The sequence below is a fragment of the Panthera onca genome, chromosome F2, assembly GCF_046562875.1.
Source record: "Panthera onca isolate mPanOnc1 chromosome F2, mPanOnc1 haplotype 2, whole genome shotgun sequence".
Classification (NCBI taxonomy): domain Eukaryota; kingdom Metazoa; phylum Chordata; class Mammalia; order Carnivora; family Felidae; genus Panthera; species Panthera onca.
In genome coordinates, this window is record NC_138356.1 from 25329614 (window position 1) to 25357478 (window position 27865).

At 35.1% G+C, this 27865-nt stretch overlaps 1 protein-coding gene across 2 annotated transcripts in view; it reads left to right on the forward strand.

Moving 5' to 3' along the window:
* Positions 1–27865, forward strand: part of HNF4G (hepatocyte nuclear factor 4 gamma) — a 127082-nt gene that overhangs the window by 87338 nt on the left and 11879 nt on the right. The window contains exons 1-6 of one of the 2 annotated variants that reach the window (XM_078441974.2): positions 10736–10920; positions 13808–13979; positions 19984–20078; positions 22914–23020; positions 24575–24730; positions 27755–27842. In XM_078441974.2, the coding sequence (XP_078298100.1) occupies positions 10785–10920; positions 13808–13979; positions 19984–20078; positions 22914–23020; positions 24575–24730; positions 27755–27842 (754 nt within the window). In that variant the 5' untranslated portion in view covers positions 10736–10784. Of the gene's footprint in view, positions 1–10735; positions 10921–13807; positions 13980–19983; positions 20079–22913; positions 23021–24574; positions 24731–27754; positions 27843–27865 lie in introns of those variants that run through there. The other variant, XM_078441975.2, reaches the window with a different exon arrangement.

Below are 27865 nucleotides of genomic sequence, written 5' to 3' on the forward strand. Positions count from 1 at the left end.
TTTAAAATGGAGGAATCATTGCAATAAAAATTTAGAATCATATTTCTAAATAGTGATGGTAATTTTAAATGCATGAGGCTCCAAAATAAAATAGCAGCAAACGGAAAAAAAAATGAGTATTATGAGGAAGAGAAAAAGAAGGAGTTGCCTCTTTTTCAGTTGTATTTAGTAAGTCAGGGTTAGATTTCAAGGGAAGCTAATGAAACTTCAATTTCAAGGCACATCTGTTGTATGAGCCCCTTCTGGACCCTGTCAGGGCCTTGGCAGTGTGTTTCTAGAAATTTAATTTCTCTTCAAGAGTCCCCTCAAAACTGTTTAAGCTTCAGCTCTGTGAAAAATATATCAGATACTGTATAGTTTTACTATATAGTTTTTTAGTATATAGTTTACTAAATAGTTTTTCTACTTGAAAGAGACTATACTAGTGAAATTATTCTGTTAACTTTTAATCACTTTAAAATATAGTAGTAATACCATAAACATTATTATGATGTGCTCTTAACACTTAAGCAAAACAATTTTTGCTCCTAGTATTCTGATATAAATATGTATTTAAATTTTTTTTTTTTTTCAACGTTTTTTATTTATTTTTGGGACAGAGAGAGACAGAGCATGAACGGGGGAGGGGCAGAGAGAGAGGGAGACACAGAATCGGAAACAGGCTCCAGGCTCCGAGCCATCAGCCCAGAGCCTGACGCGGGGCTCGAACTCACGGACCGCGAGATCGTGACCTGGCTGAAGTCGGACGCTTAACCGACTGCGCCACCCAGGCGCCCCTGTATTTAAATAGTACATATTCACGGCTTAAACTTTTCCAGAGGCCCATATTTCTAACCTAAGTTGTTCTTTTCATTTTCTTTTCTTTTCTTTTTTAACCACAGCTAAAGGGAGAACAGTAGGAAGAACATTATTTCTGCTATCATGGTGAATATTTATCACTGAAAAATTAAGTTACCTTAATTAATGCGACTGTAACAGTGCTTGCCTGAACAAACTTTCCATTTACTTTCATAACCTAACATCACAGTGAAATTACTGGCTGATTTTTTTTATTATAAATTTAGAAATACAGTTTTTAATTTTAGGGGCTTCGAATTGAAAAGTTACTGTTTGGTTTCTTATATCGAATAAAATGACTTATAGGGGGTCTGTATATCTGTCAGTTAAGCGTCTGACTCTTGATTTTGGCTCAGATCATGATCTCATGATCATGAGATCAAGCTTCAAGATGGGATCCACACTGGGTGTGGACCTCCTTAAGATTCTATCTCTCCCTAAGCCCCTCCTCAGCATGTACATGTGCACGATCTCACTCTCTCTCTGAAAAATAAATAAATAAATAAATAAATAATAAATAAATAAGATAAATAATAAATAAACATTAGGAGGTTGGATCAACAAAAATGGACAAACCTCAAAGGGAAAAAGTTTATATATATATAATATATACATATATATACATATATATATATGTAAAATTTTTCTTTACATTTGAAACCCAAATACTAGTAACAGAAACATAACTTTTTAAATATTTAAAGACTACAAAGGACTTTGCAAATCTCAGGAAGTTTTATTTCAATATATAATTAATATGTTACACAACCAATGAATAGTTTTCTTTTTGCTGCATATTGAAAACCTCAGTAATAATTGCATATCTGTATATATAGAGGATCTTCATCATTTGTGGGTTCCATGCTTGCAGATAAGTCTATTTGCTAAAATTTATTTCTGACCTCAAAATCAATACTCAAGGTACATTCGCAGTCATTTGTGGGTCTGCTGACTGGTGAAAACTTTGAATTGCTCCAGAAGCGGGTTCTCAGTTGAGATCATACAAGACAATGCTCTGCCTTCTTGTTTCCGCTCTCGTACCAAAAAGTATCCTTTTCACATCTTTCATGCCACGCTTTTCTCATGTTTGTGCTTTTTGTTGGTGGTTTGGCTATTTAAAATGATCCCCAAATGTACTACTGAAGTACTGTCTAGTATTACAAATTGCAAGAAGGCTGTGATGTGTCTTGCAGCGAAAGTACATTTTAGATGAGCTTTGTTCAAGCATGAGTTACAATGCTTTTGGCTGTGAGTTCAGTGTTACTGGATCAACAATATATACATATATATACATATATATATATATATTACATAAGGGATATATATATGTGTATATATATTACATAAGGGATATATATATGTATACACACACACACACACACACACACATATATATATATATATTATATATATATATATATATATATATATATATATATATTACATAAGTGATCTTTGGACAGAAACTCACATACAGCGAGGTTGCAAATTGATTGGTTGATAAAATTGTGACCAGAAGCTCACAGGAATTTAGCCCCATTTCCCCTAGGAGCAAAGGTTCTATTTGCCAATTCAGTTTTTGCAGCATTGTCCCTCTGAAATACCTAAGGATAAACAACAATGTAAATTAAGACAGTCAGTGGGGAGTCACTGAATAAGAGGGTTTACTTATACCTGTTTGTATTTACCTGCAAACCAGTAAGTTAGCCATTTCAAGGTCTAAATGTATAAAATACTAATTATATTTTTCATTCCAGTTTTGTGGATCCACTGGAAAGACAATGGTTTAATGATCTCTTTATGAAAAAATATGTAATTATTATTTATTATAATAATAGTTAGTATTATTACTTGATAAGAAGTTTCATGAGAGTAGGGACTTTCTCTATTGGTTCATATAAAATTACTCAGTGATTACAAAAGTGCTTGACCTACAAAATGTACTTATATGTTCAATATGAATGCTGTCCTGTGTCAAAGTTAATTATTTGCATCTTTATTTTATTCATATATTCAGTAAGTATTTGGAGAGTGTTCACCATGTGGCAGACAATATTCTAGGCCCTGGAGATACAGTAATGAATAAAGAATATAAGGTCTATGCCTTCAGGAACTTTCAGACTTTGTGGCACATGGGAATCACCTACAAATTGCTTAAAAGACTGACACCTGATTCCACTCCCAGACATTCTAATTAAATTAGAATATGATGCAACTAGGGCCTTGAGGGCTTTAAAAGTTTTCCAGATGATTCTAATTTTCAGCAGATTTTGTGAATCACTAGCCTAATGTATAGGTTAAATATTAAACAATTACAAATTACTTACTTGAGAGTGATAGTAACTTGTGTTAACTTTGAAACTTAACACATTGCCAAAAGCCATGACCTTACTTACGATGTGTAGTTCAAGTTAAGTTAATATTTGTTTGCTATTAATATCACTTTAATTTTTTTCTGTATTTTTATTCTAAAAGAAACACTTCATTATGGTATTTTCAAAAAAACAATTGCTTTTTTCAAAAAAAATCTATATAAAAGGAAGTGAAATATTTAACATTTCAAATGAGTCAATCATATACCTACCTTTACTAAATGGAGATGCAAATGTTGTTTAGTTTTATCTACATAAAATATCACATTGATATGTTGTTTTTCCATGTAGATAAAAAAAGCTTTAAGGAGGAAGTTTGAGTTCTTGACTCTATGACTGTGGGGATAGTCTGTTACTACATCTTTTACATGAAGAAACAGTAACTCTTATGTGTGTATGTGTGTATGGGTGGGTGGATGGATAGATTTGGCTCCCAGATGCTAAAGTTTACGATCACAATATATTTGTTCAAAATGTTCAAGTCTAACTGTGCAGTCAGCATACTAAAACTGCTGCTATTTTTATTTAACATTATACCTCTTCAGAACATATTTGAAATAGGTACTGGCCCAAACTGATAACTTCCTTCCCTTCATTTTGCATAATACAGCAACTTTGGTATCAGAATGCTACCACAATCTTAAATATTCTGACCAACTTTGCTGAGTTTGCAGTGGCAACAATGATAATACCCATTGTAAAAAGGAAATGCAGAAGTAGTGACTATCGAATCCTAACGTTCCTTATACCCTGGCTTTTTTTATTTTCCTTGCCAGTATAATCTATATTCCAGTTAATAATTTAGTACTAATCAGCTCCTTATCTTTTGAAAAGGAGAGTCTGTTTTGAATCACAAGGCAACTGACCTTGAAGCTAGGTTTAATATATGCAGATTTCTCCTATCACCTCTACGCTGTTACTCAGAGTGTTTTCTTGGTTACATTTAGGTCTCAGATGTGCAGTGCCCCTTTGTCTATCCTAACAGTAACTGATTTCATTCTAATACAGCTTCCACTTTTCTTTAGTTGGGGTTTTACATTTATTTGTGTAACTACTTTTAAATCATAAGCTGATGTTTTAGTGAGAAAATATGAACAGTTGAGAGAATAGTTTAGAGGAAAAAATATGAATAGTTGAGGTAATTGTTAATATTATAAAGAGTAGTAACATATTTTTAACCTAAGTCAGCTATTTCATAAGGTGTTGTGTATCTTTGTGCAATGTGTTTAGATTTTACTATCAAATGGCATCTTTTAGTAGTGATGTGAGCTATTTTCATTGATCAGATACAAGATGGATCTAAAATAAGGATTTACAATTGTTTCCTTGGGCTACAGTCATGAATTAAAAAGCAGCAGAAATTTGGGGCGCCTGGGTGGCCCAGTTGGTTAAGCGTCCCACTTCAGCTCAGGTCATGATCTTCCGGGTTCAGGTCATGATCACATGGTTCATGAGTTCAGGCCCTGCATTGGGTTCTGTGCTGACAGCTCAGAGCCTGGAGCCTGCTTTGGATTCTGTCTCCCTCTGTCTCTCTCCGCCCTTCCCCTGCTCATGTTCTGTCTCTCTCTCACTCTCAAAAATAAATAAAACATTTTTAAAAAAGCAACAGAAATTGAGCCATGGATAATTAAAGAGAGATTTATAAAAATATGTAAACAAAATCTATAGAAGTTCGGTTTAAATTTTAAATTTTTTTGGCAATTTTAAGATAGAAGTGTGCTTCAAAAATAATAATAATAGGCATTTTTTAATGTTGGGAGTGGCTTTGATTAAATGAGTTATTTGGCTCTGCTGCTCATTGCATGGTCGTCAGCTAGATCTAAGAAGAAAGAAAAAAAACAAGGCCAAAAAAGACAAAAAGCTTTTGCTTATATAAAAATGGTATCTAATCCGGACTTTAAGAGAGGACTTATGAAGCTCTTTGAAAATAGAATCCCATCATTACAGTCAATTCCAAACTTCTTTCTTTGCATGTCGGTGATAACAGCTTGCTTTGAAGATTCAAATGTCTATTTTGTTTGTTTTAATTTTTTAACACTTGTTTTTTGTCACTAAAGTAGAGAGAAGACACAAAATTTCTATTTCAAAAGAGCAATCACAGGTCAAGACAGTGGCGGCAAGGAAAATAATGATTTTTTTAATGAAGTGATTTTTGAGATGTGAAAAGTAGCTTAATAAGTCATTTTCCTGGGCAGATCCTCCATTTAATAATGGTGTCCTTCCACTGAAAACCACACTGAGCTGATGTGGATGGTTATTCACGTTTGTGATCGCATTTGTGTAATCTTCCTACTTGAAAAGGTGGAATATGGAAACAAGAGGGACTACTAATGTGCTTTGGGGATTAATATAGTATTTTTGGTAATGAAAAGTAACCTCAAAGAAATATGATCACAGAACAAATTTTATTAACTCTGACTTTAAGATAAACTGTTTTAATATTGATATTAACATCCCAAATTATTCTCATGAAGATTGTTTTATGGAATGTAAACTAGAACACAGGCGAATAAAAATCAAAATCATTTTCATGAAAATTCTTTTATGAAAATAACCTTGATTTTTATTAGCTGTGTTCTAGTTTAAATCATGCTATGAAGGGATGACTAAATCAAATATGAAGTATAGAACAATTTAACAGGCTTAATAGTCTTCCAGATAAGATAGAAATGTTTCTACTAGTATCTTGAGTCAATAGTGAATTGAGTTGATGTCTTCTTCTTTTTTTTTTAATATGAAATTTATTGTCAAACTGGTTTCCATATAACACCCAGTGCTCATCCCAACAGGTGCCCTCCTCAATGCCTATCACCCACCCACCCCTCCCTCCCACCCCCCATCAACCCTCAGTTTATTCTCAGTTTTTAAGAGTCTTTTATGGTTTGGCTCCCTCCCTCTCTGTTTTTTTTTTTCCTTCCCCTGCCCCATGGTCTTCTGTTAAGTTTCTCAGGATCCACATAAGAGTGAAAACATATGGTATCTGTCTTTCTCTGTGTGACTTATTTCACTTAGCATAACACTCCTTTAAACACCCTGTAGTTTTCATCTCGTTATGTTGCTCTAAAGAAATTTAAATACCATATTTCATATGTCAGTTTAGAAAACCATTGCTAAGAGAGAAACCTTTCTCAAGAACATTAGTTGTGCTTTTTAAAATCGACCTTTTAGCTACAAGTAATATTCTCTTTTCTGTCTGGGGTATTTACCTTGACTAGGACTAAGAAGATCCATCTTTGCCTACAAACCATGATATCGCACTAAAGAACAGTAACATTTTGCTCAGCTTACAGAACGTTACTACAAAGTGACCTCTGTTAAGAGAGATTTTCAGTAGGTCATAGTTTACCATATATATTTATATTTTTAGGCCTAGATTAAGTTAATATATTTCTACTTTAGAAAATGTATGCTACTTACTCTAAATTACTGCCTTAGGAATTAGCATGAATATTTGATGTTTTCCCCAATTAAACCTTTAAAAGTAAGCTTGAAAGTACTCATAAATTTATGCTGAATATAGGGTTACTAAACCCATTTATGTAGGATAATTGTTTCTATGTCACCTAGACATAAAATTAATATAGTTTTTTAATAACGATTTAAGCTTTTAATCTAATGTAGCCTTAATGAATGTTACCCATAAGAAGGGCTTGGGGAAACAAGAATGAAAGACTCCCTGTGTGATGTCCATTTGTCCTTTTCCTGAAAATAAATGAATTTTAATGTGAAAATATACAAATACCATAACTGTTTTATGTATCTAAAGTTTATACAATTAAATTATGTTTTATTTTGTTCAATTATGCCATGGATGTGTTTCCAAATATCACATTTACTGAATTATGAAAATTCCACAATCACTATTGAGTGGAAAACACAAAAAATACTAAAGAATGTGATACTTCCTTAGATTGTGATGCATAATTAAAACTCTAAAAGTAACCATGACTAAATGTTTCTCTGTGACACTTTCTTCTTTTTCTTTTTTTTTCTTTTCTTTCTCATCCATCTGATTGTCCTTCCCTATTTTTCTTAAAGCAAATAAAAATATTCTGAATTTAGCCTAATTAATTTTAGAAGTAGAGAAAAGGGATTGGTCATAAGGAGGAATAGAAATTACTTAACAAGTTATCTCATGTTAAAATCAATACGAGAAAAACTTTAATCTCCATTTAGCCAACTCCCTGAGTTAACTCAGGTTTTCAACTTCCTTTGTGGAACACACTAATTAGTTTCTAGGATGGGCTAACTTCCTTAAGTAGTAGACACTTTTTTTGTTTGTTTTAATAGCATTGTTTTATCTTACATTTTTCTAATTGCTAATAAGGTTGATCTTTTTCCCATGATGTAGTTTAGATTTTTTTCATAAATCTGTTTTATTTTATTTTACTAAGAACACTTAACATGAGATCTACTCTTTTAACAAATTGTTAAGTGTACAATGTTATTGACAGTCGCAATGTTGTACAGCAGATTATCTATAGTTTATTCATCTTGCTTAGCTGGAATTTTATACTCTTTTATTATCAACTCCCCATTTCTCCCTTCCCTGGTCCCTGGCAACCACCATTCATTTTTTTTAATCTATGAGTTTGACTCTAGATTTCTTATATTAGTGTAATCATGTAGTCCCTGCCTTTCTGTGACTGGTTTATTTTACCTAGCATAATGTTCTTAAGGTGTATCCTTGGTGTAGTATGCATCAATAGTTTATTCCTTTTTGAGGCTGAATGGTATTTTATTGTATAGCATACTTTCTTTATCCATCCATCCAGTGATGGACATTTCTATTGTCTCCACCTTGGCTGTTGTGAAGAGTGTTGCAATGTTCCCTGACCATCTCACCAACTATATATAGTTATCAAAGGTCAACTGTATTTGTTACATAGCATGGTTATATCATTTATGCTTATTATTTCATCATGCTTTAGTTAAACATTGCATAATCTGATGAAACGTGAGTATTAAAAAGAGATTTTTTTCCCCAATAAAAACCTAGGGAAATACTTTGGAAGTGGATAAAAGCAAGTTGATTAAAACATATAAAATATTTTGAAAAAGTATAAAATTCTAAAAGGCTTCTGCACTTAGTGTTTACATATAGCTTTGACTTTTTTCCTCCATTAAGACAAAAACTAGACATTAAAGACAGTGTATGAGATTTATACAAGCAAAAAATTAATAAAGAATCACAAGCAGTGGGTTCTTATTCAGACGAAAACTCTTGGTTTTCCAACAAAACACTAGCAATTTAGGGGAGCTTGGGTGGCTCAGTCAGTTAAGTGTACAAGTGTTGATTTTGGCTCAGGTCATGATCTTATGACCTCACATTATCTCCACTGACAGCTCAGAGCCTGCTTAGGATTCTTTCTCTCTGCCCCTCCCCTGTTTGCACGCTCTTTCTCTCTCTCTCAAAATAAATAAACATTTTAAAAATGTGTTGAAAAGAGCGATTTGCATATTCAAGTCAAATATGCTATTAAGTATGGATACACCATTTTCACAATTCTGTTTTAATTATTTTATTTGCTCATCCAGTTACCAATCCTCGCATTGAAGAAAAGAAGACTTCTACTGTACTTTGTGATTTCTTTGAGAATAACAAAACAAAAAAAGCAAACAAAAAAAAAACCTAAAGAGAGTCTGTCCTTTGCTAGACTGAGGCTGACTGGACTCTGTGGGTGTTTCCACATCTGAATATCATTAGGAAGACAAACTGCCCATTTGAGGAGATATGCTTGCTATTTGCTGCTATATTTTCTGGAAATTCTCAAGTTTTTACTCTATAAAATGAAGAAAATGATTTACAATAACATGGATGAGAAACAGGTTTCATCTTGAAAGCTAGCTCTGATTAATTGCTAGTGACTACTTGAGGATCTGTGCTGAGATGAATGGGTAGCTCCTTTCCCCTTTGAGGAAATAGCACTGATCCAATAGCGACGGCACCCCGAGGCACAAGATGGAGTAGAACAATAAATTATGATAGTATTGTTTTCCTGAGCTGTAGTCACATTTCTTTTAGTGATTTGAATCTTATATATGAATAACTCTCTACCTTCTTCTTTTCTTCTTTTCCTTCTGTCGGTACACTTTCACGGGTGACATTCCTCATCATTGTTTAGTTACTACATAGATGGGAAAGATGGTGGGCTATGCACAGTTCACTGCTTTGGTTGACACAGGAAACATGTCTGTGTCACTTCACCACAATGGGAACTGCCTCATGAGAATGAAAACCACGGGATTCGCTTGCTGTCCACTTCTCCAAAAACTGAATAACTACCAATAGCTCTTACTAAAGAGAATCAGTCACTTAAATGTATCCCTCAGATATCATCCTCACAATTAAGAGTGCTACAGAATATGAAGGCAAGTAGACAATTCCAGTGATTGCTGTTTGATTTAATGAATTTGGTTGCTAACGTGACTCTGTTGTTTTCATCAACAAATGCTTCACATAGTTTCGAGTTTAAGAGGCCAGCCTTCCCAGAGGAAAAGATAATAATTTTTAAGATGCACTATTCACAAGGTTTATTGTATTAAGAAATTGAATAAGAAATATTACTTTGCAGGAATCTTTAACAAATGTAGGAAATGAGATTCTGTGTTTATAATGTAAATGTGGCTGGAATTCTTTCTTGGAAGATAAAATCAATAGACGTATTCTCAGAAGTAAAATATAATCATTGGCTAGTATCTTGTAAATGTTCCCTGAATTCTAAATGCTCCTTGTCACATGTGCTTGCAAAAGTTATAGTGTGCCATGTGGATGCTAGATATTAGAAGGTGGATGATGGGAATGTGTAGACGCACACGTTAAGGATAGGTTTATTTCCGTGTAAGGCTTAGAATGTAATAGCTGTCAGAAGTCAGAAGAAATGATACCTTAATCATGTAGCTCTTAGTCACAGAATGCCCACAATATACTAGCAACTTTACTAGTTCTGTCCTTGGGCAGTTTACAAACATTCAAAGGACACAGATTCATAAGTAGATAGTTAAGGAGGATATGTTAAACCATATTAGGGTAATGCCCAGGCTGCTACTGAGCATATCATAAATCCCTGTCACTTCAAATTACAACATAAACACAGTTAGCTCTATTGTACAGTAAGAAAAATTGAAATTAAGAGCTTACATTAAGTGTTAACTTACAGTCTTGACACAGTAAAGTCCCATCTTTTAGAATCCGTGGTAGGTGATTTCAGCCCCTTACCTGGGATAAATCCTGTTATAAATTGTTGAAGACTGAGAGATTCTCTTTTCTATTTTTAACTACTTAATGACATCATTTATTGTCTACTGGGAATCAATTTAGGAAATCATGTTAGTCCACTAAGCACTTCAGATAAGGTGATTCCACGAAGCATTCCAAGATTATCACAAGGAATTGCTTTCGTATGCCATAAAAGAGAAAGAAATGAGCAGAATATGGCCTGCTGAGGAGTTTACAGTTTTACAGCTCCTCCCACGGCAGCGCATAAGTCACTCAGTTACAGTTAACTTTGGATTATCACTCACAGATTGAAAGCCCAACAGCCATCACACACGCTGGCCTGTGGCGCCACTTGTATGTGTGTTCCTCAGTCAATGATGAGGGTATCGGAACCAATACTGGACATGGACATGGCAAATTACAGTGAAGTTTTGGACCCAACGTATACAACCTTGGAGTTTGAAACTATGCAGATTCTATATAATTCAAACGGTGAGTTCTCATCTGCTTGTAGGTATAGAGAAAAGTAGGTATAACGGGAGGGTTAAAAGTGAGCTACCGCTCAGGAGGTAGCTCTGAGTTTTCTTGCTGAAGAATTCGAAGCTTGTTTTTTAAGACCACAAATCTGAGCTTTTGCATTTCGTCACAAAATTTAAATTAAGAATGCTACGGCTATTTTATGTGGAGGCTTTTAAAGAGTCAAGCTATGTGTAATAAAGTGACCTCAGAATTCTGTCATGGGCCTGTCAGAGTAAAAAGAACAGTTTCAGCATTACTTTATTTACAGTAAATCACAGCAGTAGGTAATATTGGCAGATTGGCTGTGAAGTACATTTTCTATGCAGTATTTAAAATGACATACGGAAGGCGGGAGGCTTTACTGGCTGCCTACCCCTGTCATTTCAGTTCTCAGTGACTACTGATGAGAAACTGCATTTAAAATGACTATCAAGTTTTAACACCGAACACAATATGAAAGGAAATAAAGGCTTATATTATAACCTTACTACTTGACAGGCTAATGTTTAGCCTCACGGAGCCCTTGGTATTTATCTACTGTAACATTTTAACTTTAAAGAAGGCATGAATTGTCTAGAGTTCGCGGATTTGAATAATAAATACAACAGTTTACTGTTGACTTTGTATTTAGACTTTAATTCAAGTAAAAATCTTGTCCAAGATTAGCTGTAATTGTTAGAACTACTAAAATCCGGTAATTATGTATACTTTGAAAGGGGTATGTGTGTGTGTGTGTGTACTTCAGGATTGAGAATGTATCTTGTACTCAGGATATGGTAATGTTCTGCTATGCTCCTCAAGTTTACAACTGCTATTCTTGCTATATTTAAATAAACAATAGCTTATTAGTGGGAAGATTTTTTTTTTAAACCACCAGAAAAGGAATTCTGAAATTTTAGCACAAAGAGAATTAAAAAGAACATGTAATCTTAGGTTCAAATCTTAGGAAGTCACTATTTTTCTTCCTTATGTTTAGATTTGATTAGAGACATTTAATAATGTGTTTGTCAGATTAATCATGATTTTTTTTTAAAGACTGTAGATTACTAAATAGTAAGGGCAGGTTTACCCTAAATACTTAACACTACTGACTTTTCCAAGTGTTGTCTATGTTGTGTGTTTTAGAATAATGTTGTTAACAATATATTAAGTATAGCATTAAACTGGAAACAAGAGTTGAATTTTTTCCTACTTCCAAAAGCTTCCTAGAATATAATCAATCCTGATACTTCTAGCTGCCATATTCCTAATGTCTCTTTTATTTATGTTACCAAAAGAAAAGTTCCTAGATTTAAACGCTGTAATGTCACATGATTAACCCTTAAACCTATTCCCATTGAGGTTTTTCTTAACTTGGTGAAATTATATATGGTAATGTCTTTCTACTCAAAAGTATCAGTAAGTAGAATATATGTATTTTCACAGAATATAATCGGATGTCACAACCTTTAATTTTGCCTTTTGTTATATTCAAAATATGATGAGCTGTTACCATGTTGATATTTTCATACAATTTTATGTTGATTTATTTAAGAAATACTTAAATGAAAACACTCATGTGGAGGTTTTTAAGTCTTTTCCTTCAAAACTATGCATTAAATGTTCACTTTACACCAGGCACAGTTCTGAGAGCTGGAAGACGGGGGTGTGTGCCTACAACAGATTTGCATTCTCTAACATCATGAAGTTTATATTCTGTAGTTAAAGAGGGGCGATAAATGAACAGACCCATACGTAATATAGTTTTAAAAAATGAAGCAGCTATTTAAAAAAATAAGCATGGTTCTAGATTCTACTTGAGGGGCGGATTAGAGCTAACTCTTTTAGATGGGTGTTCAGAGACTATTTCACAGAAAAGTGTGACATTGGAGCAGCTCACAGACATCCTTGGGGAAGAACGTTTCTTGGTGGCAGAAGGAACAGCAAATGTAAAGACTGAGATGGAAACAGGCTTCAAGGGAGTAAAAAAGGCAACATTGTTGGAGAACAGCGAACAGGATGAAAAGTAGTACCAAGTAATGGGATCAGAGAGGTGGGAGGGGGCTTTACCATGCAGGGCTTTACATGATGTATAAACTTTATTCTGTTTCTGAGGGTTGGGTGCAGAAGGCTAATAGGAGGCGAATTTCTCATTCCAAGAGCACTTTGGGGTAATAAACAGTAGAGGAGGGAGCAAGGGTGGAAATAGAAAAATTAGATAAGAGGCTATTGCAGTAATCCAAGTGAAGGATGATAGTCGATCGCTTACGACTTGCCTTGGTGAAAGGACGAAAAGTCGTGGATTTGATATGTGTTCCAAACATGGACTTACTATTAGATTGGATACGAACAATGAAGGAGAGAATCCAATGAAGACTACCATGTCATTGATCCCAAGTACTGGGTACCATTAACTGACATAAGGAAGACTGAAAAAGAACAAGTTCAGGGGAAAAATAAAGAGTTCTCTTTTTGATACATTAATTTGCAATTCCTATTAAACTTCAAAGTGAAGTTGTTAAATAGGTATTTGGGCATTTCAGACTGATACTCACAGAAGGCATCAAGGCTAGAGATAAAATCTGGGGATTTTTCATCGTACACATATTTGACATCATGTGACTGGATAAGCTTTCCTTGGGAAAGAGTTTATTTGGGGGGACTGAGACCTCTGGTATCCCAAAGCTCAATGTTCAGAAATATGAGAAGGGAAACTGGAATGGAGACTGGCAGAAGTGGTCAGCAGTTAAAAGGAGACCCCTGGTGCACTCCAAGAAGCCAAGGAATGGACTGTTTTGAGCCTGTGAATCATTAGTAGGGTAACTTAAACAAAGAAATACTTAGTATTAACTTGAAGGCTACTCTCCTTTTTCTTCAACAGAGAGCTCTGCTCCAGAGACAACAAGTATGAATACCACAGACAATGGTGTCAACTGTCTATGTGCTATATGTGGGGACAGAGCGACAGGAAAGCATTATGGAGCATCAAGCTGTGACGGGTGCAAGGGCTTCTTCAGACGCAGCATACGCAAGAGTCACGTTTATTCCTGCAGGTACTTGAGATGCTCCTTTTAAGAAAGTTACCTTTAGAGGCGTTTCAAAATGGTGTGCAAGAAGTAAGGGAAGAAGATGAGTCCTTTCATATTTCTGTAACTCTACAAACAAAATCTGTAAGCTACATTAAGAGTAATATGTGGGGGCACCTGAGTGGCTCAGTTGTTAAGCTTCTGACTCTTGATTTCACCATCATGATCTCATGGTTCATGAATTCCAGCCCTGCGTTGGGATCTCTGCTGTCAGCACAGAGCCAGCCTCAGATCCTCTCTCTCCCTCTCTCTGCCCCTCCCCCATTCATGCACGTGCATGCTCCCATGCTCTCTCTCTCCCACAAAAATAAATGAACATTTAAAAAAAAAAAGAATTCTTGGGGCGCCTGGGTGACTCAGTTGGTTAAGCGTCCGACTTCGGCTCAGGTCATGATCTCGTGGTCCGTGAGTTCGAGCTCCGTGTCAGGCTCTGTGCTGACAGCTCGGAGCCTGGAGCCTGCTTCGGATTCTGCGTCTCCCTCTCTCTCTGCCCCTCCCCTGCTCCTACTCTGTCTCTCTCTCTTTCTGTCTCAAAAATAAACAAAACATTTAAAAAAATTTTTTTTAAGAATTCATTAAGAAAAGAGGATATGTGGGTGCCTATGCAGGATGCGTTCCTACAGCGTGGATCTTTTTTATGAAACATTTTAGACACAAATGTATTAAAAAACCCCACATACTTACCACCCAACCTAGATCAATATAGTTGAAGCATCTAGTGAACCCACCTCCCCTATCACTTTCTCTTTCTCTCCTCTCTCCCAGAGGTGACTACTGTCTGAAATTTGCTGTTTGGCTTTTCTTTGTGTTTCTTTATTGTTTTACCACATGTTCACATACCAATAGACATATTTAAATCTATATTTAAATGGATTCCCAATCTGTGTATTTTTCTGCGTAATAATTTTATTTTCAACATCTCACAGCCTGAGTCTTTTAAAACAAAATTATAAAAGTGCAGATGATTTTGGTAGTTTGTTGATGTCAGTGAATGAAATGAAATTTTCAGTCCCAAAATTTTAAATATATTTGTCATGCCACAATTTTGCCATTGAATTTAATGTTTTGTCTAAAACATATTTAACTGTACTGTATATGTCACGTATTTCTAGTAGGCCTTCAAAAAAATAATATCTAGTTAACATCATAGTACAAGTTAGGGTTAGATGTTCCACCTTGAGTGTTCAGAATGACAGTTCTTTTTTTTTTTTTTTTTAATGTTTATTATTTATTCTTGAGAGAGAAAGAGAGAGCACAAACTGGGGAGGGGTGGCGAGAGAGAAAGGGAGACACAGACTCTGAAGCAAGCTCCAGGCTCTGAGCTGTCAGCACAGAGCCTAATGTGGGGCTCAAACTCACAAACTGTGAGATCATGACCTGGGCTGACGTCTGCCGTGGTTAACCCACTAAGCCATGCAGGCACCCCAAGAATGACAGTTCTTGAGTGCAGATTAGGTCTCTTAAATGTGAACTATTAAAGAATGGCTGATGGTAAGAGAAAAATATCAATGCTTGCTCTGTTGATGAAAAGCTTGTATAGAAAAGCTATGTTACTTTAGGAAAAATTAGACCTTTAGGAAAAAATTAACTCTCTCACAATATGGTGCAACCTGATTTCTAGGGATCTGGAAAAAGTTAATAACTCTCTGAATAGCTAACTAGTATTCTCCAGTAATTTTTCCAGGAGGGCTTAAAGTTGGTTTAAAAAATGTGAATACCCTACTTTAAAATCGTCTTGATAAACAAAAATATATACATAGTTAGATGACTCTTGCTTTTATATATTTCAAAACTCTAGAGGTAAAACGTAGACCAAGTAAATTTCCTTCATTAAAATGTTTTTCTCTGATTACATTAAATATTGAGTGCTTTTACAAAATTAACAGCTAAAATAAACACAAAATTACATGTATTGTAATCAAAATTACAATATATTTTGAGTCATGTGTTCTGTTAAAGATGTAATACATACATATGAAAAATGGTGTGATCCAACAGACTTGTAGGAATCAAAGAACATCAGCACCACGGGCTTCCAAGATTCCCTTCCTTATTGGATGGGAAAGTGAGAAAGGAGTGTTCCTGTAGCAACTTTTGGAATTTAAAGAAATATTCCCACCACATATAGAGTTTAAGTCCTCACACCTTCCCAACATGAGTATTGCTGCCAACTTAGCCTTCTTTACATATTTTGGCATTAAGCAAATGCTATGATTTTCCATTTGGAAAATAGTTATTATTATAATGATGGAAGTGTAGGACCATGAAGGTTTCTTAAGCTCAGATTTTGCTGGTCTCAAATTTATCCATTTCCTCAGATGTGCAAATTTCATTTCCACTCTTAACTCTTCCTTACATTAAAGTTGGGCTTTCCCTCCCAAAGCACTTTGTTTTTGTTTTGTTTTGTATATATATATATGGGTGTGTGTGTGTGTGTGTGTGTGTGTGTAAATGTTTATTTATTTTGAGAGAGAGAGAGAGAGAGAGAGAGAGAGTGAACGAGGGAGGGGCAGAGAGAGAAAAACAGAATCTGAAGCAGGCTCCAGGCTCTGAGCTGTCAGCACAGAGCCCAACACGGGGCTCATGCTTACAAACTGCAAGATCATGACCTGAGCCGAAGTCAGAGGCTTAACTGACTGAGCCACCCAGGCACCCCTGTTTTGTTTTGTTTTTTAATTAGGCTCCACGTCCAGCATGGAGCCCAATATGGGCTTGAACTCACAACCCTGAGGTCAAGACTTGAGATAGATCAAGAATCAGATGCTTAACCGACTGAACCATTCAGGCTCTCCCCTCCCAAAGCACTTTAAATTACTGTTTCAATACTTCTCACATTATGGTTGTTTTTTTTTTGGTTTTTTTGTTTGTTTGTTTGTTTTATTATGGCTGTTTGCAAATTTGTATGTATACTCTGTTAGACTCTAGTTTCCCTGAATAGAGGAGACAGGTAATATTCCTTTTTTTAAACTCCCTACACCAGGATCTTGTACAGGTGTTTAATAAAAATGTTTATTCAAATTTTTCACTAATGTTAATTGGGTGTGTTTTCCTCTTGTATTTATTGCTAATCCAGTTCCCTCTCCTGAAGCCTCCTCAGCCTTGCATTCCCAAGTGAACAATTCTTTTCTTCTCACTCTGAAAATATCTCTCTTCTGACTCAATTCATTTATAGTAGGCTTTATATTCATTCGGTGTAAAGTAGCTACCCATCATTTTCAGAAGCAATATCTTCTTTTATTGATCACAAAATAGTTCTTTATTCCCATCATTAATAATCAGCCACAAATAATCAGTAATATACCAATACATGTGGGCAATTTTATGATAGAATTTTGTTATTATTTTATCATTTTGTTATTATTGTTAGAAAACGTTATTATTTTACTATATGATTGATATTTGCCCCAAAGCCTTAAAAATACCTTCTCACAACAATTTTTTACTGCAGCTCCTTCTTATGGGACAACTGTAAATTAATTTGGGAATGTTAAATAATATCCCCAAGTCCTACCAAGAGCGAATGGTGGGTGCACATGGGTGGTTCAGTCGGTTGAGCATCTGACTCTTGGTTCAGCTCAGGTCATGATCTCATTGTTTGTGAGTTCGAGCCCCGAGTCGGTCTCTATGCTGACAGCACAGAGCCTGCTTGGGATTCTCTCTCCCTCTTTCTCTGTCCCTCTTCCACTCACTATCTCTGTCTCTCTCTCAAAATAAATAAATAAACTTAAAGAAAAAAAAGAGAGTGAATGATGGACCTGAGAATCAAGCTCACATCTGATTCCAGAGACTGTATTTTTCTCTTTTTTTAAGTGTACAACACAGTTTTGAGTATGTTCCCAGAGTTGTGTAACCATCACTTCAACCAATTTAGGACACTTTTTGTCACCATGCAAAGAGACAATATACCCTTCAGCAGTCACCCCCCCCCCCCCCCATTTCCCTAACTCCCTCCCCTCCAATGATAGGCAACTACTAATCCACTTTCTATTTGTATAGATTTGCCTTTTCTGGACATTTGATATAAATTAAATTACAGACACACCTCACTGTATTGTGCTACACAGATATTGTGTTTTTTACAATCAAAGGTTTGTGGCAACCCTGTGTTGAGTAAGTCTGTTGGCACCATTTTCCCAACTTTGTGTCTGTGTGTCGCATTTGGGTAATTCTTCACAATATTTCAAACTTTTTCATGATTATTACATTTGTTATGGTGATCAGTGATTACAACTCATTGAAAGTTCAGATAATGCTTAGCAGTGTTTATCAATAAAGTATTTTTTTTTAGGTTTATTTATTTGAGAGGAAGAGAGAGTGCGAGTGGGAGAGGGGCAGAGAGAGAGGGAAAGAGAGAGTCCCAAGCAGGCTCCACACTGTCAGTGCAGAGCCCGATGCGGGGCTCAATCTCAGGGATCATGAGATCACAACCTTGGCTGAAATCAAGAGTCAGTCGCCTAACCGACTGAGCCACCAAGGCACCTCAGCAATAAAGTATTTTTAATTAAGGTACTACATCGCTATTTTAGACAATGCTGTGGCACACTTTACAGACTACAGTATAGTGTAAACATAACTCTTATATGAACTGGGAAAGCAAGAAATTTCATTTGACTCACTTTATTATGATACTTGCTTTATTGTGGTGGTATGAAACAGCAGTCTGTCTCAGGTATGCCTGGGTATAATATGTAGCCTTTGTGTCTGACTTCCTTCTCTTAGCATAGTGTTTTCAAAGTTCATCTGTGTCGTAACATATATCAGTCCTCCATTCCTGTTTATTGCCAAACAATAATAGGTATCGTGTCTGTGTACCACATTTTATTGATCTGTTCATCGGCTGATGGGCATTTGGTCTGTCCCTGCACTTTGGCTATTATGAATAATGGTGGTGTGGACATTTATGTACAAATTTTTGTGTGAACATATGCTTTCATTCTTTTGTGTATATACCCAGGAGTGTAATTGCTGGGTCATAGAGTAACTCTAACGTTTAACTTTTCTCAAAAAACTACCCAACTTTCTTCCCAAGCAGCTCCATCATTTTATATTACAAAAAGCAATGTATTAAAAAAAAAAAAAGCAGGGGCGCCTGGGTGGCGCAGTCGGTTAAGCGTCCGACTTCAGCCAGGTCACGATCTCGCGGTCTGTGAGTTCGAGCGTCAGGCTCTGGGCTGATGGCTCGGAGCCTGGAGCTTGTTTCTGATTCTGTGTCTCCCTCTCTCTCTGCCCCTCCCCCGTTCATGCTCTGTCTCTCTCTGTCCCAAAAATAAATAAAAAACGTTGAAAAAAAAATTTAAAAAAAAAAAAAAAGCAAAGTATGAGGGCTCCAGTTTTCCCCACATCTTCATCAACATTTGTTATTGTCTGTTTTTTCGTTTTTTCCCCCCTGATTATAGCCATTTTAGTGAGTGTGAGGTAGTACCCAATTATACAGAGACTACGCTCAATGCTGTGCCTCTGGTTATGTAACTGAGCAGTTAGAGCAATTTCAATTGCATGTGAGGCACATTTAAAATTAATAAGAAAATATTTAAAGAGAGCAAAGCATGAAAGGAGCAGAGGAATGAAGTCCTGATATATTCTCCATTACACTGAAACCATTTAGTAATAAGCAATTAGAATTCACATGTCAAAGATTTTTAAACCAGATTTGGCTTTCATGACTCATGATTGAAGTGATAATGTATACCGGGGAGAAGTGAGATATCATTCGGTTTTATTTTACTGTAAAGACTGCATGAGAGGTGAAGCCTTTATTTCCACATTTTATTGATCTGTTCATCAGCTGATGGGCATTTCCATGCACATGCTGATCACTGACTGGAAATGTCGCAGGTAATTGTTCTTATACATTCCTTTTGGGCCACACTTGACCATACTTATTCAAGTTTTATTTATCTGTTCATTTGTGTGTTTTTTGAATAAATAAATAGTTGTCTGCAAGCTAATCTTTCTTTGTTTGATGTTATAGGTTCAGTCGGCAATGTGTTGTTGACAAGGACAAAAGGAATCAATGTAGATATTGTCGATTAAGAAAGTGTTTTAGAGCAGGAATGAAAAAAGAAGGTAATAATATATAGTATAATAATGACAATTATTTAAGCAAAAGTGTTAAATAATATACATCTTAATTTAATCACAATAACCTTTTCACCTGTGTTCTGAATTGCCTAAATGAAGAATCTATAATTCCTTGAGTGTAAGAATTTACCCAAGAACACTGACACCTAGTCTCTGATGACTATCTGATTCTAGAAACTATTATCTCTATTACTGTCTTATCCCTGGAAACAAAATTATCATCTAAATAATATTCCAATACCACGTTCCAAAGATAAATGTCAAAATTGATTAATAGGTTGAAGTTACAAATGTATTTTTGAACACATATTTATTGTCAATAGCAACTGAATATATTCATTTCATCAACATTGACTAAACATGAGCTTTTTGCTCATTCATTTGTTTATTTAAGAAATATTTATTGAGCACTTCTTTCTAAAAATTGTTCATGGCGTTAAGGCTGCAGCAGTGAACATAACAGAAAAAAAGAGTCCTTCCTCTCAGGGAGCTTACATTCTATTGAGGAACAGAGACAATGGAGTAGATACTCTATTTTAGTGTGCATTAATTGCATTTCAAACATAGTAAATAATCTGATTATACTATCCTACATTCTAAATATGGTTATTTATTTTTTATGTTTATTTATTTCGAGAAGAGAGAGACAGCGAGAGCAAGCACAAATGGGGGAGTGGCAGAGGGAGAGGGAAAGAGAGAGAATCCCCAAGCAGCCTCCCTTAGCACAGAGCCCAACATGGGCCTTGAACTCACCAACTGTGAGATAGACTTGAGCAGAGATCAAGAGTCCAATGCTTAACCGACTGAGCCACCCAGGCACGCCTCCTAAATATGGTTAATTCAGAAACAAATCTGGGGGATTTGTTGGGATGAGCCTCTGCAAGATTTTATGCTTATTCAGTTTTGTCACAGGCTTATGCCTATCATAGACAAAGAAATATTTTTCAGAACTATTTTACAAACCATAAAAATTAAATCAGGTTAATACACTGCAGAAGTATACCTATCTTGAACATAACTCATTTTTTCTTTGTCACAATATTTTAAAGAGACAAAAAATTCCATTAGTTTCATTCAGACTGTTAATCTCAAAATAAAAGGCAAAATAAAGTTTACAGAACTAAGGGAGAAGCACTTTGTCATTACAAAATGACTTATTTCTAATGGCATATTCAGTAGTTTATGGGATTAATTATATACTCTGTCAGTCAACTTCACCTATTTCTACATGAACCCCAGCATTACTCCTACAAAAGTATAAACAAGTCTCCATCCTGTATTTCCTTTAAGAGTGTACAGGTTTTGAAATAAAATTACTTTCAAAAATAGTTAAATCATGTCTTCTATTGCTCATAGAATAATGCATTGTTGTTGTTTTTTTCCTAAATAGACTAGGAAGTAACTTTTGGGTTTCAAAGTAGATATATTTCTCTTATTTACAGTAATAGCATAATATCAAAGTTAGTTAGATGGAAACATATATAAACATGGTTTTATGTCAAAAATGATAGCAGTAAGAAGATTACAAATGTTCAGAATTTCTTTTGGCATGTTTCCAAGGGTTGATCATGTAAATGAGATTCATAAAATCATAGCTTACATTTTAATTTTTTATCTCCACATATGCATTTCCACATGAGTCAGTCTGGGCTACAAATCAATGACAATTTCTGTGGGAGGAGAAAAAAAGGAGTAAGCTACCAGTAAATATGATTTTAAAATAAAATATTAATGATTCACTCCAACTTAAACACTACTCACTCTTAAAGGCAAAAGTCCAGTATATTCTCTTCCAAATTAATGAGTTGGTGGTTAATAGTATGTTTGGGTAGATAGTAGATTTTGGCATAGGAACTGATGAATCTCTTTAGTATTAAGGAGAATAATTGCATAAAAAATTCTAATAGTGTAATGTCTTATCTCTCCAGCAATACAGAGTAGAATATTGATCTAAAAAGATTTAAGGACTATAGGCCTTGTTTTTGTTCTTTTTGGTTAACAGAAGATAAGTTTATCTCCTAAGTTTTAAACACTAAGTTTGATATTTGACTTGTATTATTCTTTGTATGACAGGTATACAAGGTAATACTCCCTTGTTCACTCTTCCTTATGTTTAAAATGTAGTTTTCAATAAGGAATTTGGCTCTCTCTTAGAAGCTTTTTGTATAATACTTAAGAAGTCTTCATCTTTCCAAAATGCTGATGTTCAAAACCTCATTCTTCTCGGGAGAGACCCCTTGCTGCAACTTTTGCTTTATTAATGTTAGTAAACTGTCCCAAGGACATGGTTTCGCAAGAGATTATAAGATTGCAAGCTTAAATTCACCTTCACTAAATAAATTTAATTTCCATTTTGGCTAGTGTTTAAGGAAAAAAAAACGAATATGGAAGTTTCAAAATCTATGACTCATATCTTCTAACAGTGGATACACTCACTCTCTGACTTGGTCAATCTTATGGCGATACTCTTCATCTACTTATCTTATGGTTTTATTAACTTTGAGAGAATGGAAAGTCATCCTGTTATACAGCGTGGCTGAACTGGCTGACCCAACACTTTGTGACACGCATGCAACCATGAAGTTTCAAAAGGCAGGATTTTATGAGCTCTATTGACAGGCCTGGCTTTCTACTTTTTTTAAAAGCAGTACAGAATGAAACATATTTTCAGTCATACTTCCCCCTCTGTCTTAACCCCTTCCCCGGTCTTTAAGAAATATCCATTTTTATTTTTTATTACTATTTTTTAATCTTTAAACTGTATGTCCTGACGTGGACTGAAGAGAACTGACCAGTGAATACTGTGATTTTCTTCCCTAGCTGTGCAAAATGAACGTGATCGAATAAGCACCAGAAGGAGCACATTTGATGGCAGCAACATCCCCTCCATTAACACACTGGCACAGGCAGAAATTCGGTCTCGCCAGGTATGCAATGCACACCGGTACTCAATCCTGTTTAAAAGAATCAAATGTCTGTTTCTGCATAATTCTAAAATAATCTACGTTCCTTTACATGTGCTCACTACTTAAATCAGTTGCAGTTTTACTTTGAAAGTATTAGGTGGACTGTTGACTTAATTTTGACTTTCCCTGGACAACTTCCTGTTTTTAAACAGAAAAAATACAAAAAACCGAAATGCATTTCAGTGCACTATTGTTAAATAAAAGTTAGCTTATGAGGTTGATTTAAAATTCTGAATGAGGAGCACGGTGTTCTGGGGGCACTGTCTTGTTTCACTGATTAAATCTGTAAAATTGGTTACTATGGCTTTTTGGGAGTTTGGTTGAGACCTATCATCAGAGCTTGCTTCCTTGAAAATGGTTTCTGGACTCAAGAACTCATCTTGGCATCAGCTTTGGAAACAAGTATTTAAGAGAAGAGCCAGAATTCAGAAGCCAATGGAGAAAGAGTTTATTATTTTAAACTTCTAGAATGAGAATATCAGTTCCAAAGTTTAAAAAATGTCTGTCATTAGTTATATACATAAAAATAAATCGTTTAAAATTAAGATGAAGAAACCTTTTGAAGACAGTTCATTTTGGCATTGCTGCATTAGAAAAGTTAATGGTATTTTTCTATTGTAAAGGAAATTATGAAATAGCTAACTATTAATCAGGTCCTATAACGAGTCAGTGCAACTACTTTCGTTTTTAATAGCATGAGAGTAGTATGATGAGGCTAACATCACCATTATCATCAGTATTTGAAGATTACTTGATAGTCGTATAGAGCATTTATGAAATGGCTTAAAGGGAAGCTGTGAGGAAATAAACATACACATAGAAAGACATGTATACCACACAGACACATATTCAAAAATTAAGTTTATAAGGACTTTTAGAAAGAGATTTTCTTTAGTAAAAAAGCATTTTGAAGCCACTTATATTTTATATAGTTCAAAATTATATATAGTTTGAAAACTTTTTCATTCCATGTTAAGCTTTTCAATGTTGCTGAGTCAAAAGTTGGTTTCTTAATTTTATGTTGTTGGGCTTTTATTTACTACAGTTCTGGCTTCTCGTCTAAATCTTTTCTCCTCAGTTTGGTAAACTGTATCCACTGGAAACGTTTTCTTTGGATATTTTTGAAAGTTAAAGGTGGGCTTTCTTAGTGGAAATATCATTTTTTAATTAAAAATAAAATCGCAGAGTGTATTTCAGGTGAATACTGCATATCTTCCTGTATAGTCATTTTGAATTAGGAAACTCCCTGAAAGTTGAGTAACTTATTTTATGGGTTTGCCAGTAAAAGAAGGCACTGCTCCCAGAGCCATGGTACTGTGCAGTGAATGTTTTCAATTTAACTTGTACTGGTTGGTATTTTTTTTTCTCAATTTTAAAATGTTTCATATTTTTCAAGATACTGTGGCAATGATAGTGTCCACTTCAAAAGGTGTTTACTTATTGGAATCATAGAAAAAAGAGAAATGGTACTCAGGTGTTATTTGAAATGATAAGTTAATGTAATCTTAATGCCAGATCTCAGTCTCAAGCCCTGGAGCAAGCACTGACATAAATGTTAAGAAAATTGCAAGTATCAGTGATGTCTGCGAATCTATGAAGCAGCAGCTCTTAGTCTTGGTGGAATGGGCTAAATATATCCCCGCCTTCTGTGAGTTACCGCTGGATGACCAGGTATAAGTTAAAGATTTTACGAATGCTTTCAGAAATGATTTTTGAACTTTGCCCAGTTTATGTGTTTTTTAAATTATATTTAAAATAGGTTTACCATAGTTGACAAGTTAAATTATCTTGTGAGGGAAAGACTGGCTTTCTTGTCCAGTCACCTTGTTCTATTAAGAGGCACAACTGTTTAACTTCTGTGTTAGGGGTCTTGCAAATTTATTAATTGGGTGAAGTTGAGGAAGACACTGATCTTCCCTCTTGGAGTTGAAAAAGCTTAAGTGAAGAAGAAAAACAGGATAGCAAGTAATGGCCATTGTGAGACAAATGTCTGGGAGGGAAAAGGTATACTCTCGTGTCTTGGTGTATCTTGGAAGGCGCCATATAAAATTCCATGGAAATACCAGGCCACTCCTAGACAGAAACCTCACAGGTTGTGTTGGTGTCTTGGTAGGAACTCTATGCAATTAACATAAAATTTTGCCTTTCATGTTGTCAATTCTATCCTAGCATTTACTGTATAAAAATATGGGTTCGGCAAAAGCATCTCTAGAATCATGCTCTGAAGTCTACAGATTTCAATAGTATTTCGGACACAATAAACTTTTCATAATACATATATTTTGGTGTTTTGTCATATATACATTAAGACATTTTAATGAATAGTTAAGAATTTTAATTTCCTAGTCTGTGAAAATTAGATTATTAGCTTCAGATTCATTTTTAATGCCTCGATTTAAATAGTTTATAATATTTTGTAGATGCATATAATTTGAAAATTTTTAATTCCCCACACTCAGTAAACCATAATATGTATTATGCCCAGTGTATATTTTTACACCCTCTGGCCATGTTCTTTATCACTGATATACAAAAACAAACAATTAAAGGGAAAGGTGCATTTTGATTGTTTAAAAATCAGAGAAGGGCAAAATATTTATACAACCAGAACAAAAAGTGATCATAGGAAGTCAGAAGTTATATTTCTAGGACAGGTGAAATCCTGGTGACCAAAAAATAAAAAAATAAAAAAGTACTATGAATTCTGAAATCATTCTTAAAATGTTCTGTAACTGCCTTCCTGGTATGAGTCATGGTTATTGACATGTCATAAAGATAGCTAAGCTCAGAAGGTTATTTCAGAGTGAATAATGCTAAATTGCTAAAACATACGTGTCTCACCCCAAGCCATATAAGTAGGTTATGTTATTTATCAGTTTTATATTTTTATTATCACTCCTCTTTAAAAGTTGCTGACTTATGTGTGAAGGCAATGATTTAAAAATTGGAAAATTAAAATCTAGTAACCTGTCAAAAATGGTTTTTATTTGCTAAATGACGCTTGAATACTAACAATATAACATTACTAGCCTTGGACAGGCAAATGTCCAGTGTGGTTAAGGCATTAGAGAAGTAGCTTTCAGTTGCATTAAATATTACATTATTTTATTGAATCCCCTCAGGACCTCTGACATAAATGTTATTATCTCCACTTAACAATTTTTAAAACCGATCCTAGATCAGTTAAATTCACTCAGAAAATTCATCAAACGAATATTTATTGGGACTACAGTTCCATTTTAGGGTCTGTGACGATCTGGCAGTAAAAATACAGACTCATCATGATTCTCATAAAGTCTGCACTCTATTTGGGAGAGACAGACAATAAAAAAGATACAGATTATGAGTAAGTTAATTCTAGGTGGGGATAAGTTCTATAAAATGGAATGTGGTGAGTTGTAGAATGACTGTGTTGGAATGGCAAGACATACTTAAAATTGGGGATCAGTGACTTTTCTTGAGACCTGAATGACAAGGGACCAAACATACCAACATCTGAGGACAAGACATTCCAGGGATAGGAACAGCATGTTCAAAGGCTCTGAGGCAAGTTGAAATAATGAGTGCAGAGAAAAGAGAACAAGAGAACAAGGGATATCATAAGCTGAGATCAGAGAAGTTGCGGGGGGGAGGCAGAGGGGGGAGAGGAAGGAGCGGGGGAGGACAAACCATTGTGCTGTTACCTGGGAGGCCATTGTTAACAACTTTGGGTTTTATTGTAAAGGCAATTAGAAACCAGTGAGGAGTTTTCAGGAGAGGGATGATAGTAAGTGACTATTGTTTCACAAAAGTTATCTGGGAAGCTCTGTCAAGAAGGATTTAGAAAGGAGGAACCAGAAGGGAAGCAAGAATCAACCTATTAGCTCTGTGGAGCGCATTGTGGCAGGCAAGATGAAGAATGGCAAAGGCTCGGGCTGGGGTGGTAGCTATGGAGAAGCAGTACCTGGATTTGCTGTACAACTAGAAAGGAATCAAAATGGGTTTTGGGTTCTGACATGAACAAGCATTTTGGATGAGCAGACCATTTAGTAAGATGATGAAGATATTGGAGAAACATTACTTTGATGTTTTATATTTGGAATGCTTCCTAGTCTTCCTAGAGGTGATGGCAAGTAGACAGTTGAGCGTATGCATAAAGCTCAGTTGAAAGCTTAGTGCAATTAGCCTCAGTCTACAAAGTGTCAGCAATGAGGTTATCCATCCTCTTCTTAGTTTGCCACAAGTCCTTGCTTTGCTTTTGTTGATTCAGCCTATTATGTGTAATAATAGAGTGTTTTTTACATATGTTTTCTTATTTGGTCCTCATGACTACCTTTGAGATTTTTATCACTACCACCATTTGACAGATGAAAACAATTGAGTCCCAAACATACTGGTTAACTTATCTAAGATTCAACAGGTATGACCAGGCAGCATTTGAACTCTGTTTGATTCTATTTCACTCCAGATCTATTTTGTTTGTTTGTATTGACTTCTAAGCTTTAGAAATTATGAAAAGTAAAACTCTATTGACATGCTGAAATAGAAAAATAGAAGGCTTAATGATGGCAAGCATCTATGAATATTATAGTTTATTAAAACCAAAAAAAAAAGGTCCCAGGCTTAAAGAGCACTGAATTAATCAGATACATATTATACCATCTTTTAATCATTATATTTTATAATTAATTGTTAAACTTGAAATTTTTCATTAAGGTGGCACTGTTGAGAGCTCACGCAGGGGAACATTTACTGCTTGGAGCGACAAAGAGATCCATGGTGTATAAAGATATTTTGCTTTTGGGTAAGTTTTTTTTTTTTAATTTA